At 35.3% G+C, this 18734-nt stretch overlaps 3 protein-coding genes across 3 annotated transcripts in view; 2 read left to right on the top strand and 1 right to left on the bottom strand.

The window, feature by feature from the left end:
- The window catches only part of LOC106166103 (ecotropic viral integration site 5 protein homolog), a 45393-nt gene extending 37141 nt beyond the window's left edge, over positions 1-8252 (bottom strand). The window contains exon 1 of the mRNA XM_024076746.2: positions 8010-8252. The gene's annotated coding sequence lies outside the window, so the exon portion shown is untranslated. The remainder of the gene's footprint in view (positions 1-8009) is intronic.
- A 101-nt stretch (positions 8253-8353) lies between these two features.
- LOC106174559 (peptidyl-prolyl cis-trans isomerase NIMA-interacting 1) lies at positions 8354-10350 on the top strand. The gene is made up of 3 exons (XM_013556172.2): positions 8354-8450; positions 8845-9036; positions 9354-10350. The coding sequence occupies exons 1-3, from the start codon at positions 8399-8401 to the stop codon at positions 9572-9574; spliced, it is 465 nt and encodes a 154-aa protein (XP_013411626.2). The 5' UTR covers positions 8354-8398; the 3' UTR covers positions 9575-10350.
- A 2401-nt stretch (positions 10351-12751) lies between these two features.
- LOC106174528 (uncharacterized) overlaps positions 12752-18734 on the top strand; it is a 38379-nt gene continuing 32396 nt past the window's right edge. Inside the window, exon 1 of the mRNA XM_087009816.1 lies at positions 12752-13195. Within this exon, the coding sequence (XP_086865942.1) occupies positions 13111-13195 (85 nt within the window). The 5' untranslated portion in view covers positions 12752-13110. The remainder of the gene's footprint in view (positions 13196-18734) is intronic.

Consider the following 18734-nt stretch of genomic DNA (forward strand, 5'->3'; position numbering starts at 1 on the left):
ACACCTGAGTATATTTGTCCAAGTTTTCAGACCACCCTTGTAGTCAGATATGCCTGGAAAGTCTGTATAGAAAAATTCAAGGCACTTACCATGGGAGACTTAATCAATAATTCATAACTTGGTATCATTTTCATTTGCAGTTCACTATTCACAAAATGATTAATTTGTTTTAAATTAATATTTCAAAAATAAAATTTAAGACATCAATTTTAGAAATGCCTCTCTGGAGAAGATCAGTTCAAGTTTAATGTATGAGTTCCCTTATGAATAATACAATAAGTCTGAATATACTTAATTAACAACATAATTTCCTGCTCCAACAAAAAGTTGATTTCATTTTGCTATACACCAGTTTATATTTATATATAATCACTGTGAGTATAAGTGACGTAAGATAACAGTTTCTATAAATGCACCTCCGCCTATATCACTGCCCAAATCACCATCCTGATAACATTAGACAATTGTAACACGCTAGGTGACTCAGACATGAACATCTGGCTTGAAAAAATTACAAGCTCACTAAAATTCCAACAAGTATCACAGAAAATGCATATTAGTAATCAAAATCTTTCCAGTATAACATATATTTATAAATACAAACAAAATTTTTTTTATTTTTACATACAATCGTGTTCAAAAATGATGTAAATTTCCATTTGATTGTGAGTAACTGACTGTAACCAGTCAATATTTAAAAGCATTCCTTATTCCCAAAGGATGTCATTACTTGATTAGGCCCTGTTATAAACCTCTAAACAACCTCTTTCATTTATCAAAATGTAAAAATCATTTCTATCAACAATATTTGCTATTTGATTTGATTTGATTTTTATTTTATTTCATTTGATGAAAAAAAAGCAATCTTCTCCTAGTACTAATTACAAATCATTGATAACCCTATCCCTGCACTAGGATTCAAAGTTTGAATTTCATAATACTGTACAACACAGATGTCAAGGTTTGCCAGATCTTACGTTATATGTCTGAGATGAAGTACTTTGAGTGTGCTTTTTTAATAAGCACATTTCTCAGCAAGACTCATCCCTGGTGAAATGAAAGTTTATCTAACTTGACTCAATCTTCACTCCACACTTGGTCTCATTCATTAATACCTGCCAATACTTTCATGAACATTTTTCATCATGTCCAGCTCACACTATGAGCTTTGAGCTGAGTAACAAGCCTTGGCTGGTTATGACCTTCAGGTTAACTCATTCAATGATCTGGAATACAATGCAAGTCTTATTTCTGTCACACATCCTCCAAAGTGAAGAGCTAACCAAGATTAGAGCAACACTGAGCTGTAAGCTTGATAGCTGAGCACTACACTCACAGTGTGTGTTGGACTAAAGAATCAGCACTTTGGGACCACATTCTTCCAGGCTAATCCTTATCCATAGAGCTCAAAGATGAACCTTATCTCAATAAAACCTCAAAGCATCTATTAAAATGATTACCCTGTGTTTATCTGTCTCTTTTCAACAGAAATAAGCCTCTAGAAATGTACTGTCATGCTCTAAGTTTCTCTTTGATGTGTGAAACAGCCAGGTTATTGAATCATTGCGTGAGAATCTCTCCAGACAGTGTAATTTTTATAAGAAGATTTGAGTGCACATTCATTTTCATTTTCCTGACAAGGAAGAAATGCTGGAACCCTCTATTCAGTTCAGGTTCTATTAAGCTCCATGGATACTAGTACTAGTAGGTGCATGTCCACAGTATAAAAATAGCTGTGACATTAAATTCTATACAGAAATACGTAGAAGCAATAAAATTCTCAGAAATCATTATTCATCAAATTTCTTCAAATGAAGGAAACTTGTAGTAGGCTCTTATAAAATTATCCAGATTTATTTCTTCCTAATCACCACTGTGACAAGCAGAGAGAATCAATTCAGTGACAACCATTTCTCTACCAGATTGATCTGTCTCTAAGAGCTCTGTATTATCCTCTCTAGCATCTAGCAAAATAGTCAGTGAGCCTGATCAAATGCTTTAATTGATCAGAGATTATGAATGTGTGGAGGGCATCTGTATTCCTTGTATGCTAAATTCATTTGAATAAATTTGATGCTAATCTCCATGTTTTCACCCTGAGATTCAAACTGCTGACGGTAACTATAATAACCTATCCATCAATGGAATTCCAGTAATTTACTTAAATATGTTGAAGATGAGCGTTGAAGGGTCCGACATTCAGGGTGCTTGTCCCTCCTAGAATGGAAAATGGACATTTTCTATATGATGTGGTATCTAGGAAGTGAGTGAGCATGATACACAACATTAACCTCTTACAACTGGTATCAGAGACCATTCATCATAAAATAACCACAAAATGAGATTTTGCTATAAGTCATGGTGATTTGATTGTATACAAAAACATCCACCAAAATATAGTTTTGAATGGCAAATTCAGTGGTCTAAATCAAAAGAATTGAGAAAGCAGAAAACTAGCTAAATATTATAGGAAGGCTTGTAAAAAATGTCAGTTTGCTTGTTCTTGTGCTTGATTGGGTTTCTTATAATCTTAAAGCAAATTTCCTTGGCCAAGCAATGTAAATATACATTTACATACTAGTTCATGTATGTATATCAGCTAAACATCCTCTTAATATTTGCGAATTGTTTTCCTTACCTTTTTCCATAAATGCTAAACATTCAGCATTATTCAAGTTCTATGAATTTCTCACTTTTTCAAGGCAAAGTCAGGGAATAGCAGGACAAAATGTGAAGTCATTTTGCCTGAAAATGTCCAGTTCGTGCTGTATCCCAGCTTTAAAATATTCAAATAACACAAATGCTGACATTTACACACATCCAGGTTCTTCATATAGGTCAATATATCACTGTGATATCTATAGTTTCTCATCAGCATTGTTTCCAAGGCATAAATTAGACCGGTGACTTGGAAATGTGTCACATTTGTGCAATTGTTCTAATAACATCTGTAACATGATCTATGAACCATCTGTGGAAAAATCCTAATTTACTTAGCAGAGAAGGTTTTGATTACATTTGATAGTGTTTCTATAATAATGGCATCATAAGTTTCCTCTTTTGCTAATATACATGTACAGCACTCATTCGCTAATAAAGTTACATTCAATAATGAGAGGTAAAAAACAGGACAGGGACATTGTGTTTGACAACAGATGGAGCCATGTTTCCTGTGATTAAAACTTGATATACGTAGATAAACCATTTCTGTTAGGCCTTTACAACATCCAATGTGACTTTTAAAATGTCTTTATAACAAAACATAAATTCACAGGTGAAGAAGCTGTACAATCTTTGATCAAACAACAGATACATGTAGTTTAAGGTATCTGGTATATCTCTGTACTGATCAATAAATTCAGTCCTTTGTTTTATAAAAATAGCCCAAACATCACAATACTATCCGTATCATAATGGCATATTCAAGCCATGGTCAGTGTGTAAGCCCTCAACAACTAAACCCTGTTTAGATTGAAAATCAGTTTCATTTTTCTGACATTTCATCATGCTATATATAGCATAAAGAGGAATAAGCAGACATAGCATTGACCAAACCCTCCTTAACAGACATATATCTGTATGCATACACCTTCATCTCTGTAAGCTCTGCCTAGACTGACTGGTTTTCTGATAAAAGAAAAATTCAAGTTAATCTAGTTTTACAAAATCCTACTAGTACACATAATTTCATTATTCACAAGTGTATCGCTGTTTTGAGGACATCTACTTGATAAAACCAAAATCTATCTCAGCATCAATCTGGCAGCTAGTCCAAGCAAGGAGACAACACTATTTACTGCATATATAGGACATTAAATTTTCTCAGCTTTTATTCCTGGCACATCCAATCCTTAACAATTCATCAAAAACCAATCAATATCCCAAAGAGAGTGCAAAAATAACCGACCTGACATATATCTCATATCTGAGTTGTTAATCATAAAGAAATTACTAATTTTAAGGAAATATCAATGTAATTTAGACTTCATCCTTGTCATTATTTAATAAGCAATTCTTCTACTGGATCACTGATGAAGTGGCAAATGAGATAGGATATTAGCTATATTTCACAATACATGAGGCACTGTAAATGGATGCGTATAGCATTTGGCAGAAAAAAAAAGCACATGTATACAGAGTAGCAAGAGCTTGAAACCTTATCAATGTTTACTAAAAAAAGAAAACAACATCATGCTGCCGTATTATCAAATCTTTCTATGGACTTCATTATCAACACCAATTTATCTCACCAGATATCTCCAAATTCAGACATCTCAATGTCTCTCTTATAATACAGACCAGAATCTCATTTCATAAATGAAAGTGAATTCACTTCAGTAATATGATCCATCATGAATGTAATCCTTTGTGGAGGTGTTGCTGACAAATAACAATGGGATTTCATCAAAACTCAAACATTGTCAAATAAGGTACATTGCAGTGTTATCATTCAATGTAACATACAGGAAGTTCAATCATGTCTCTCCAATTTCAACCATAAAAGATATCCAGACACATAAAAACTGACATACACCAAAAGTATAATAAATTTTAGTGGGGCAGTAAGAGGAAGGTCAGGCTCTATTATATGGAGTAGCAGCCTCCCCCCTCCCCCACCCACCTACAGTACACACACTGGGACCCCTGACGACTTTCTATTATTTCAGTATATTACCGAATACAGGAAACAAAAGCACCCCATGGCAATAAGGTGGTATGCAGAGATATATGACACTCACTTTCAGGAAAAAGATGCTTTTAATTGCCAATATGCCACAGCTCTTACGAAAGTCTCTCTAGCTTAGGGCAGCAAGAGATAGATAATAACTGAAGGACAGCTAATTGTAGGTAAACATGCAATATTACATACTTCAAAGAAAGTAGCATATCCCATATACCCCGGGTACATATACTTCATCGAGTTATAAGTCAAAACTTCTCTGACAGTTCAAACAGTCAACCTTCAGTCTTAGAGGCTAGTAACTCACATTCAGGATAATAGACCTACATGGAGAAAGATCTGTAATTTTCTTAATGAATGTTGAAAACCAGCACATATACTACAGCATGGATACAGTTCCTATTAACTTTATTTCTATGTATGCTATCAATTTTAAAACTATGAGTTAGCACCGTGAAATTGAATTTTATAAATACATCCTCAAAAAAAGGTTTATTTTTAGCTTTAATGGAAGCAGTCATTCTTTCTCCTCCTACAGTGATTCTAGATACTGAACTCACCGAGTTGGAACAAAGGGGTGAGGTGTTTTTCAGAAACGCCCTGAATATTCCCACGTCATGTAATATATTGAGGCTAATATTCTCTGTAACTGTAAAAATGTCATACTTGCACTGGAGAAAATTAAACCTCAGGTGGCAAAATTGCTTAAAGAGAGAATAAAAATTGCACTTTCATGTACACCCCAGGGTTCAGGTCTAATAGTACCTGTCAAGTTGATTTTATTACTTTTGTGACACCTGCGCTTTCTATTCATACATCAAAGAACTAGCATGTAGTTTACATTTTGTATGAAACTGCTTAAAATAGAAGGTCTAGGTTTTTATTATCAATGTGCTATAAAATCCACTTACGAGTACATTTAACATCAAAACCATTTTATATTAATATCTTATTAATAATTAATACCACAGCTTGCTTTTCTCACTCCCTCATTATATTTCACTGTGTAGACATTTCTCACCCTGACATTTCTGGGTACTCATTCAAAACCAATTTCTCATATATTAGATCTGTTTCTGCCTAAGTCCCTCCCCATTTTTATAACCTCCATCTGCCTGCTGTTTTGCTGCAGCTTCAGTCCCACTTCAACTGATAACAATGGTGATATGTTGTCTACATCTCAGACATGGATCACTTGGTGAAGTACCAAGGTCAAAGAGTTAAAGCATGTGCTTGACATGACAATATATGGCACAGAATACAGTTGGTCACATCTAACACTGACCAACCTGTTTTCCTTCATTAATTAACTCAAAAAGTTAATCCTCCATCAAATTTTAGTTATGTTGTAGATGAAAATGACAACTGGGAGGGGGGCACTAGTCTTAATTATTAAGCAAGACAATGAATTGATTAAAATGTTCACATTTATCACTGATGCCATACTATTTATCAACCCATTGTGACTGATACAAAACAAAGAGGGAGTGAGGTCTTTATAAAAGGCTATATCCATGATATCAAAGAAACAATTGTCAAACCTGGTTATAACATACCAGTACAATGGCAGTATCACTTGTTCAGTTGCAGTACAATATATCTTTATGATAAAAAATCTCCGTTTATGCAGAACAAGCCTAATTTAAACAAGATCCGATTATTAAAACACCTTTAAGTTAAAATGAAAATAATCACTCACAGTGATCATCTTATATCACATATTTAGTCAGGTATTTAGTGTGTGTATCGGGGCATATTAACCTAAGGGCTAAGCTCTGTTGGTTATTGCACAAATACGAGGTTCAACATCTGAACTGCAAAACAAGTCCCAAATTAAGTATGCATGGTAACAACATACACAAATTACATGCTATAGATAGTCCAACAGTGACTGAGGCAGTCATGTGTTTCTACATTCAAAAACAAAGTTTTACCTTTATTTCTGGTGATAGAGATAATTCAAATCAGTCTTGTTACTAGAATGTTATCCTACATGCTGAACGTGGGTTCCAATCAATAAAAAAGAGATAAGATCTGGACATCAAACTTAAATTTTGCTTCCATTATTCTTGTCCAAACTGTTGTGCTTTTGTTTGACAATTCACTGATGTAGAATCAATGCACTTACTAGTAATTGTTCAGATTTGAAGATATAATCAATTAATCTTTCTTGTAAGCCAGGAAGGTATGAAAGGAACACTGGACTAATTGCTACCTTGTTAATCTCTTATCTGTCATATCTACATAAACCACTGAGGTACAAGATGGAGAAGTGAGTGAGTCAACACCAATTAAAATATTTAGGCATATAATGTAAACCTCTCATACAGAGGTTTCTTTTCAAGGTTCTAATATCTATTTATTTTCAAATTTAACTTTAAGTTTCTCAGAGGTTTTATTATTATTCTTTCATCTTAAAATTATCAATCAGTTAATAAAATGTGCACAACACCATCTGGTAACCTCATTCCTCATACTGGTATGTCAGAATTTATTTATTGGTATTTGTATATTTTTTCTTTGTTAGTGCACGTCAAAGTGAATTGGTATAGGCAAACACGAGATTTTTTAAACTTCATTAGAACTGAATCTACATTTGTGCACAAGAATCTTTACACAAAACACCTTGTTCATTTTCACTGACAAATTTTAAAATGGCAGTTCCTCCAGCAGTTTAATGGGAGGCTTGTGACAACTTCAAAAGAAATCTTTCTCTCAGGTCATTCTTAAATAATTTGAAAACAAAAGCTGCCTTACTCTACAGCCTACTTGGCTATTGTAACTGCATCAAATGCATGACACACTAAAGGGACTTGTAGGGCTAATTAATTCTAGTGAGCTGATGCTGTGTAGTAATGTCTTTTTTTTCACCTTGGTAAAATTATTATGATCTTGAAGAGCATCAATACTAAAATAAAATTGCAACTGATATCAACATTATCACACCTGAAAATACATTATTTGCATCAAAGACAGACTGATTTTATTATTAAGACTTGGGACATTTGCAACGTTACATATCTCTTAAAATATTCTGTGTCGCTTGAAAAAATTCGGATTTTTTCTCGTCAATTTGATATTCACAACCCACTGGTCATTAACTGTAATTCTCTTGACAACAACTGCAACCTGCATCATATTATTAGATTTTCAGGAGTTTACACTACTGCCTAGTGAACAGACACTGAGAGAGGAGACAACACACGCAGACAGGTGAAATGACTCACCTGTCAATCTAGGAGGGAAGGATAACTGGGTTTGTGTTTATCGTTTACTGACAGCAATCTACTAAGCAATAATATCTTAAGCCAAAGAACCATTCACTCACTTTGTTTTAGTATAACTTTATCTTCGTGTTAATCCTCAAAATATTTCTCTGTGGAGGGTGGATCTGTCCTCTTCTCTTTACGAAGACCGTCTTGTTTCTTAACACGATTAAAACTTCCTTTGATGAAAAGTAAGGAGGAATCTCATTGGATCTGAGTTAAGGAATTTCCCTGATCAAATAAACCGGAGAAGTTGTCATTTTATAAGCTTATTTATAAGAAAAAGACGAATTTGAATGGAATTGCCAAACAAGGAAGGTAGCAGATCGTCGACTAACACCTAAAATGTAAATATAGAAAATATTTTGTCAAAGATAATGGCACGCTATTACATTAATCCAATCAACGAGCGCCTTCTATTTAGTTCTACTTCCTGTGCGCATGCTTGCAAATGGCGGAAAGTTTGCCTGCTGGTTGGGAAGCTAGAACGAGCCGATCTACAGGTAAAGAAGCTTTTAATTTAGACGAAAGAAACAAAAAATATTCTGGTTAGGAATGATAGATGATTTCATGGTATTTTTACTTCCGTGTTGTCCAATGACCTAAATTATTCCACTGTCGCCAAGCGGATTTATTGACAATGTCATTGTCAAAGTGAAATATGAACTGAATCAATAAATAAAACATTTGCAAAATTGCAGCAAATCTTATTGTAAGTGATGGATGTGAGACAGCTAGGTGACATAAAACTCCCGGATTTATCTTGTTCTTTTGTTTCGTTCTACCACCCTGATTGTAATGTTTAAGTTAACACATACTAGTACTTTACTAAAATACTGAAATGAAAATATGTCTTACAGCTTGTATTTCACGTTTTCAAAATCACTTTTATTAAAGGTCGCACATATTACCTGAACATCCATACCAAAGAGAGTATTTGGGAGAAGCCAACAAGGCCAGCAGAAAAGGGCATGGATCAAGTACGCTGCTCTCATCTTCTAGTCAAGCACAGACAGTCCAGGAGACCATCATCTTGGAGAGAAGATAACATTACCAGAACCAAGGATGAGGCACTGGACATACTGAAGGGTAGGTAGTTACACATTTAAAACACACAGACATCTCTGATCTTGGTGAGGGTTTTACTGGATGATACTTGTAAACACATTGTAAAGAAATATGTCAAGTTTTTCGATGATTTTAGAAAATAAGTCCCATTATTACCTTGCCCAAAACAGTGACCAGTGATATGAGTGAATTGCACAGTATAACGATGGTATGCTGTTCTTCAGTTTAGTTTAATGGTCATCTAAAAGGGCAGAATGCTACACATCTACATTTTTGTTACTAGTACATTAATTTGACTAAAAATTTGTTTTCATATGAAATTTTTATTTTAATCCAAGGTTACAGGGACAAAATCGTATCTGGGGAAGCCAGCTTTGAGCAGCTAGCCAGTCAGTTCAGTGACTGCAGCTCAGCAAAGAAAGGGGGAGACTTGGGACTGTTTGGCCGTGGGCAGATGCAAAAGCCGTTCGAGGAGGCTGGATTTAGTTTGAAAGTTGGTGAGCTCAGTGAGCCTGTCTGGACTGACTCGGGTGTGCATATCATTCTGAGAACTGGTTAAGGTTCCAAGTAAACTTTAAGTTTTGGAAGTGAAGCGGAACTTTATGTAGGAGATTCCTGGTTAAGTTTGGTGAAAGTTCTTGCAGCTGATGTCAAAGATGTACATGAGGTGAAATTCTGGAAAGAAAAGAACATTTTTTTTTACTGGTGTCACTTTTTTCTCTCAAAAACGCAATCTTTTGAAATCATGAACTTAATGATTTTAAGAAGAGTATTTTGCTTGGCTTATGAATATGTTTTGTATTAAATTTTGAGAGAAACATGATGTACTAATTTAGCTGATATTGCAAAATTCAAGGATTTTTATATCTTTTTTGTTACTTCTATATGTTACAAGCATGCAAAGCTAGATATGGCTAGGCTAATACTAAAATAATGTCACAAGGCATTCGTTTCTACTAGTTCTTACAAATGTAATTTATGAACAGTTGTTGGGACAAAAAAATAATTGCAATTTCTAACAGAAAAATCATGATGTGGATATTTCAATTCTTGTTTCTTATAGTTGTGGTTTTACACATTCTCTGTGGAATAATTCATTCAGTTTAAGAGAAATAGAATTCTTCAAGGTAAAATAACTTATAAGTCTGGTCAGAAGAATATGTGTAATATAAAAGATTCCATGGAGCTGTTACAAGCTCAGTAACTGTCTTTCTTCTGTGTGAGATTATCCAATGGACCAACATTATGAGCAGTATGTATGTCATGTGATGGGAATGGTTATCTATTTGGAGTTGTGCATACAGATATTATGTGCAAATAAAATTAACTGCCATATCCTTTTTGTTTAGCTTTGAGTGGTCTTTTTTTTAAATAATTATTTTGTAACATACGTAATGGTCTTGCTTATTTCTCTTAATGGCCATGGGACATATTTTGAAGGTGGTCTTAAAACCCAATCAAAATGTAATAAAGGTGAACTATACTGCATTACATAAAAGTATTTGTAAGTAACAAGTTGTATATCATTCTAATACCTTCCATCTTGTTTTTTCAGTTATTTTTTCAGTTTTGTTGCCATTATGTACATGCTATAAATTCTCAAGTATTTATGTTAATTGTCCCATTTTACCAACTGCCAGATAACCTGAACAAAATGCCCTTGCTTTAAAAATGGAATAATGGAATAATTTAGCATTTAGAGGGAACACAAAATGGGTGTTTTCCTTAAAATTCTATTTTCTTAAGCAATGGTATGGGGGTTTGTCGACCAAGCCATTTGAGAAATTGCTTTTGTTGAGACAGTTTTCCCAATTGCGTTATGGCAGTTCGTTAACAGGCAAAGCTGTTGGGCTATCGGAATCTAGGCTATCAGAAGAAAAACGCAAAGAAAATTATTACAAGAAATGGCATCGCGTTATTAGTAAATGCATTAAAAAAACAACTGCCAAAACTTACCCACGGGTCCCAAATACGGATAACATTAGGACCTTCCAAGCCAATATGAAAGCGTAAAGGCCATCCAAAATGTATTGGGTTGGAAAGAAGCTATAAATCAGTTTTTCACCCTGAAAAATAACTTGCCGTCCTTAATTGGAAAATTTGCCCCTTGTGACACTTTTCACGTTGCGGATAACTGAATGATTCAGCCGAATTATTGCCTTGCTGTCAGCTGTTAAAACTTGCGTCGACGCCCTGCCGCCATTAGCTCCTCTGCACCCCCTACCCCCACCCAACGTTGTACGATTAATTAAGAAATGACATTTTTGACGTTGATCGAAGTTGTGTTCAGTCGTACCAGGGCATATATGCTTAAGCGATTGCGTCTATTTTTTCATCCATAAGCTAAAAGAGATCGTACATGCATGTCTGTAGGGTACATAACACTAATGATTAAACAGATTATAAAACCTAACTTTTTGGAATTGAGACAACAAAATGGTATCAGTCAACCACTAATGAAATCAATAAATTCTTTGCATTCGGGACCTTCTTTCAAACGACTAAAGTTGATTTTTCAAATAACTGTTAATACGAGATTCTGTCCAAAACATGATTAAGGAGCCTACCAACTGCAACAAATTTACACGAAGTAGATAATTAATGTTCCTTCAAAGGCAAGTTGTCTGTTGAGATTGATCCGATTTGCGTGTCATGTTTTAATAACTTTCTTGCATTTCCTGTGCAATCTTTTTTATTTGATTTAGGCGCAGAATGAAGAGCATTTCCATGCTGTTTAGCCCAAAATTGATTTTAGGAAAAAACTGATGTTTTGCATAAATGAATAGAATAAGACATTGGATGCCGTTCATGAAAGTCGAAGATCTGATTCAATTAAAAAGAAACAAGTCTCATCCTTGAACGTCATTTTAGACTAAAACAGTGCCAAGATTGCAAATAATCCTTTTAGAACCCTTAAGAGAGCCTGATACATGATGATTTCGAATATTTGTAAACGCGTCACAGCCAAGGTTATATAAATGTGATCCAGGTTTTTTTTATTGCCATGAATTCCAGTTTGACCCACTGACCGTTCAAGATTGATACAAACTGTCACAGAAAAAGGCGCCGCCAACGGGGTGTCACTTAGTTCAAACACAGCGGAACCCTGTAGCGCTTTATCCAGCGGGTATACTAGCCCGGTTGAGTTGTGTCAAGTTCAAAATACTGACCAGCAATGTAAAGCAGTAATAATAGACAAGCTAGGTCGGTAGGTAGAGAGGGATCAGGTGGTAAGAAGGAAAAGCCCTTTTGTCCTGAAAATGTTCTTTCTTAATCAAAATGTGATTTAGTTTCTATGACATTTTGCAAATTGGCCCAACTAAGCGGTGAAAATGTCCACTTTTTCAGAAAAAGAACCCACTTTGAAATTGCTGGTTCGAAAGAAATGGCAATTGAAATACTAATATTTAATAACCACAAGTCACCTGCAACAGTTATAAAGCATACACTGAACATACACTAAACGCAACGTCTCGCTCGCATTTGTAATTTTTTAAAACTAACTACGTATACAGAGCCCTTACTGAATATAAGCAATGCTTCTTTATTTGTGATCTAAACGAGAAAAAGTAATTGCAACATTTATTTTAGATTAGCATTTATCTAACTTACATCGTACAACCAAATTTGGTATTTAGACCCGACTTTTACTCTCTACGTACTTCTAATCTGTAAAATTTATTCTCCATGACCCTGCGGGTTGACATGCAACCGAACGACCCTTGCGTGACGTCATTAGAAACGGCCAGATAAATATCTCCATGGGTATTTTAAGATCTTGGCTGGTATTTTCTCGGAGTTAAAGTTGTTTCTAAGTAATTGGCAGCTTCCTATTTCAGTTGCCCAAAGGTCTTGTTGAACGCTACGTGTCCGGATCAGTTAATATGGCAGGTTATCCTACAAAACTGCATTCCAAACTTGACAGTCGATTAATTCGGCAAACAAGACCGACAAGAAACGAGAACTGAACATTTCGCGCCCGTGTTTACACTGTGATTCAAGAGGACTGCAGACATAATACTACTGCGAGGGACTTCTTGTTCAAAAACACTGATGGGAGGTTGTTGTTGAAATTTTTTTGAGGCACGGGCATACATGTATTTCAAAATAGACTGCATGAGCACAAACATGATAAAAGAGAAGAGAACCAGGATTAAAGTAGGATTCTTCTTTTGCATTGGTGAGTAAGATATTTATGAGAGAGAGAGAGAGAGGAAGGGAGGGGGAGAGAATGCACCATATGCTGTTCATAATTCTATGCATGTACATAACAGTACATTTTCAGCAGTATACAACACCGACCTAAGGGCGCAAATTCTTTTATTATTAATTTCATAATCTACGAAAAACGCCTTCTGCTGCTTTCACAAATAATGCATACATTTTTACAAAACAGTGGACGTTGTCATCGTGTCTGTATTACGTTAAAAAGAAACCTGGTATAAATGTAAACGCGCAGTTAGCCTCTCCGGCCATCGTTATTGCTTACTATTACACAATGATGGTGTTTTTGGTAATTTCAGCTATATTTTCAAACACTTACAGTATAGATATATCATGAAACTTATTAGCGTGGACCGCTGATTGCAATTGGTTCCTTATATTTTTCTTGGCAGAGGCTACTTCTGTGTGCTAATTAGAGGCGAAGCAAACGGATGGGTTCGCTGCTGACCCTTCCAATATTCAAACACGCCGGTTTTCTAGGCGGCAACAGTTCTCTCTAGATTAATGCGGGTAATTCAAATGTCAGGTTCATTAAGATTTCCACCCATTGACAGTGAGAGTCAAACTTCACTGAGCCACAGGAACGCGTGAAGTGGACCAGTGGGCACAGGCTGCTGCCCGGACGAAATCCTTTAAACACTAGACTGAGAGATAATGAAAAATGACGTCTCAATAATGAGGTTTGTTTACAGGCATTGATACAAAATATTATTTCTTAATTAGATTATCCTTATATGCAAGATCCATTGTGGACAAAGAATGCTGTCAATCTAAATGTATTACTATTCAATTTAATCTTGTGATTTTGCTATCTCAGATAGAAGCCTAAACCAAGGCAGTAAAGCTGTCAAATGTACCAAAGAAAGCAGAAAACAATGATGTTAGTGCACAAAAAGGTTAATTAGATGCAAAATTACATACTACCCAAGAGTATAGTCACCAACTATTTATGATTTTGTACTACAGGTAACATGAAGGCCTGCAGTGTACATTCAGAAAATGTAAAGAAAATAAGGCCAATGCGATTTCAAGGCCACTCACTGAAAATGCCAATATGCGATAGCGAAAAATGAAAAAAAAAAACCTAAAGCTGCGTAATTTCAATAATAATAATAATAATAACAATAAAAATGCAAGATGGATTAGAAGCTGGTTTTCCAATTTGAGCTGTATTTTTGTTCTAAGAATCATTCATGTAATTTAGAGAATAATAAGTAACACGGTGTCTTTTAAAAGTGGTGGCAGTGCACAAAATATTACGGGTTTTGAAAATGAAACAAGCAAATGACTTCAGAACCATTCTATTTCAAAGTCTTTCATTGAAAATGCTAATGTGTGAAAAATGGAAAATTCACCCAAAATTGTATAGCTTCAAACATCCCAATAAAGATGCTACTCGAGGTTGACTATATTTTATTGCTAAAAATCCCTCCAGTAAGTTTGAGGATAACAAGTTAGCCTACTAGTTTTTCCATAAGTTGGTTATCGGGGAAAAGTGCTTGGCGACGATTGCAGCGACGACAGACACAAGTGATGGACATATGTACAGACACTGTATCTGTACATAAAAAGCAATCGAAAAAGAGAAACCAAATGTGCAGTGCGATAAAAGGATTAAACTATAAATTTGGCATGCATTTAACCGAGACTAACATCCAAAGACATGTAAGTTTCTCTCTTGTGACAGTGAGCTGCCCTTTATCGTCTCTAGTGTTTTGTAACCATGCACGCAACATATCACACGAATTAATGAAGGCATTTTTCTGAGGTCCAATGTGTTGTGATATCTAACACAGACAGTTATTATCCGGGCCCAGCATTTGTCACCCTATATATTCAAAGAGTATCGCAAAGTCATCTACATATCAAAATGGCTTGATGTTTCCAGTAGACACTGTAGCGGATTAGAGCGAGCGTTGATCCCGTGGAACGCAGGGTGGCAGTGCTGGCTATGACCCTAATCTTCACCCTCTCCGTTGTTATTCGACTTAATTCAGCAAAGAATTAATCTTACTTCAGGCGTCTAACTTGTCATGTCACCAGAGTCAAAAATCAAAGCAACAACAGTACCATAAAGTACAATCACGCATTTTTGAATACAAATACATGTGTTTCTTTATAATTTTATAGTGTTTCATTTGTTTATCAATTTTGTTATCGTCCGTATTGTTATTTTCATTATTTTTTTTCATGTACATCTACCTGCGACAACCTAACAAAACCGTCAGTCATCAATAGAATGGATTGTTTTCCGACCTCTTTTATATGTAACTGCTCTCTTCGGGTAATGATCAGCTTTGGCTGATTAAAACTATTAGATCTATATTCTATGATTACTTATGAAACGAAAAGCCCAATTGACGTTTCATTGTATAACAATCATTGTATAAAAAAGTTCTATTGTATAGGGAGGCAACTTGTAGTTGAAATCTGTATTCTTTAAAATCGTCATTTGCAATATTTGTCATATTGAAAAGGACAAAATGATGTCGACAGCGTTCCACTCCGATGCAAGAAACGGTTATGCAACGCTACGTGTAACCAAAGTTTTCTCTACAAGGTGAAAAGTTTTCCAACGTAGGGGACAAAAAGTCCAGAACTGATTTTGTCTTCAAAGATGAAAGGGTGTTTTCCAAGAACAACGTAAAAGATGAAAATAATATCTGCTCCGTAGGAGATGACTGAAGTGCAAAGCAAAGACACCGAAATCTCACACATCACAAGCGACCTTGCAGTTTTTCTCTGAATCTAATTACTTCTAAATGTTGCTGATAACTTAGAACTCGAGTGTCATTTGAATGATGAATATGCTACACGCTGGGAAAATTAATAGATTTTAGGCCCTCCGTTTTTTCTTTTATCAAAATCGTTGACACTTAGGTTATCGACTGGGAGTCGTTTCGCGCATTGAAAAAACGGATGCACTACAATGCACATTTCGTTTTGTGTTAGTTAAGTTTGTTTTGAATATAATTAGAAATGAAACTTAAAATCTTGCGTTTGCTGAGAGGGTCCCATAAAACGTAGAAGACAAGATTTGCCATAGAAATTTTGATCAACTTTAGAAAGCTTACCCACAATGTGCATCTACAATCACCAAAATACAGTAATGAACATGACTTTCATGTACTGTTAAACACGAAAGATTTCCTTATCTTACTCAAACCAAAGACGGACAATCCTTTCTCAAACCAATACGTACGCTGCAGCATATGGCGTGTTTCCTCGCCACAGAGGTAATAAGGACTAAATTACTTTTCACGGAAAGTCAAATATTGAAGTAACGGACCATCTCTCCTGGAAACCTAGGAATTTGCCGCAAAGCAAATGAATTGTCGATACACTAGATGAATTAAGCCCTTAAAGCACTTTGTCAGGTTTGGACTATACTTCAAAGAGTAAAACAAGATAGCTTTTAGCTTAATAACGAGGATGTCACCCCAAAGCCAATGAGATAAGGCTTTTTCTGTTGTGATTTATGTGATAAGTATCACGCATTGTAATCGTGGCTCAAATAATGTCGGTACAAGACGGCCGTCGAAATATTTGGTTTCCGATCCGCGGGTATATACTGTATTCTATGGCCGGACGTACCATTACTGTGTTTATGAAAAATATATACACATATTATGCGAAAACTGTAGAATGGTAGGCTACGAGACTGCCCGGTTCCACACTTGTTTCATTATATCTGTTTTTACACACTCTGGAGCACTTGAAGAATTTGACATGATATGAAATTCTTGATTGTCTCCTACATTTCTCCTGAATTTCTGACGCACAATTTTGAGCGCTAGTTATACTATAGATTTGGTTTGGGGTAGGCTTTCTCATGACACTTCATCGTGTCTTCATTTTAAGCGGGCAATGGTCAGACGGTATGACCAATCTTTTCAATATTTCGAAAGAAAGATTATTTGGCACGAAGTTGTGTATGCAGTAAAACTTGAGATATCCAATGAACGTTACATCTGTATATAGTAAGAAAAAAAAAAGAACTTTCCTTAAAGTTAAGCAATTCTCTCCTGAACACCAAGCTACATCCTATACAAAACTCTTCGGATAATTACGATCTGATGACATACGGGCATATTGTGACTTTTTTTTTTGTTTGTGACATAGGTGGAGGTATATTATATCCTTTTGTTCTTCTGGGTAAACAGTTGGGCGACTGCAATCAATTTTCTATAAGCTGAAATTGAAAAAAAAATTTTTAATGTCAATAATATATGTTTAGTTACGTTTATTCCAACTTCACCCAATTAGGGTTATTGGCCGGAAAAAGCTTCCAGGTTTTTCAACAGATACAAATGGCACCTTAACACAATGGCGGCTCTAGCTGTTATATATATTTTTATTATGTTAATGATTTATCCCTTAGTACGCCTATATGTTACATGTAAATATGATAGATCGATACATGAAAATGAATAAAACGTCAAATTAAGTGATATAATGATATATTTCAGGGTAAAAAACCTTATAGCCGTGCACAACAGAACTAACATAACCGGAAGTAGTCCAAGTTACGCCACAAGAGGAAATTACTCTGAGCGTTGGCACTTCCACGCTGTGCACTTCTTACTTGCAATCACTGTTTACACGCAATATCTCATTTATGTTCAGTCCTTTTTACTCAATGGTGCAGAACACAGAGGCCCGTGGCTTGGCTAGATAATGCACTGATTACTTACGACATGAATTAATCTTTACGGTGATTTGTGATTGCACAATAATGTCATCAGGGTTAATGAAGAAAGTTTTCTTCTGGAAAAATAGGACTTTGTTGCAAAGTTGATGCATTGTCGATTGATGAAGTTAATCAAACCAGTCCCTAAGGACTTAATAAGATATGGAATTTGAACTTGGATACTGGAATAGTCGATGCTAGGTTTACCTCCTGTTGGCGTCGTATAGCAAAATACTTTAAGAAGAAAAACAGGATAACTTGCAGGGTTGAGCAGTTATATATACCATGTAAAAAGGAAATGTTACTACCGTTTGTGTACAATGTTATATGAAATGTGAGCATATCTAAGAGATGTATATGTTATATGACACGTGGTCGTGGTTAAATCATTTATAGATAGCAGATAATCCACTCATAAGTCTGATGGGAGAACTTTGAACTGTCGTCCATTTGGCAGTGTGGTGGACGATCTCCTAGATCCCGGGTTGGCATACCAAAGTTTACACAATGTGTATGCATAACATTAAGGTTGCTAACTGAGGTCAGATTCATAAAGGAACTTAAAACTTAAGTTGGTCTTAACTTTTATGCCCAAAATGTTATGCATATGACCCAAAATATATCAGTAGTATTCCACTATTTAAAAAAAGCAAGAGAAAACATTTTAAACGAATGTACACCCTTTATTTATATTAGGCAGACCTCTGCCATCGAATATATCCTGAATCGACGAATTTTGGTCTTAATTCGTTACTTAGACTAAAGAAACTGAGCGTCCTTTGGTGTCTATAGGTCTGCAGTGTTC

The sequence above is a fragment of the Lingula anatina genome, chromosome 3 (assembly GCF_051362555.1).
Source record: "Lingula anatina isolate TDL-2025a chromosome 3, LinAna3.0, whole genome shotgun sequence".
Classification (NCBI taxonomy): domain Eukaryota; kingdom Metazoa; phylum Brachiopoda; class Lingulata; order Lingulida; family Lingulidae; genus Lingula; species Lingula anatina.

Coding starts and splice junctions, on each gene's coding strand:
- LOC106174559 (XM_013556172.2), top strand. CDS start 8,399: ATGGCGGAAAGTTTGCCTGCTGGTTGGGAAGCTAGAACGAGCCGATCT. Junction 8,451..8,844: donor TAGAACGAGCCGATCTACAG/GTAAAGAAGCTT, acceptor CTTTTATTAAAG/GTCGCACATATTACCTGAAC. Junction 9,037..9,353: donor GGCACTGGACATACTGAAGG/GTAGGTAGTTAC, acceptor TTTTAATCCAAG/GTTACAGGGACAAAATCGTA.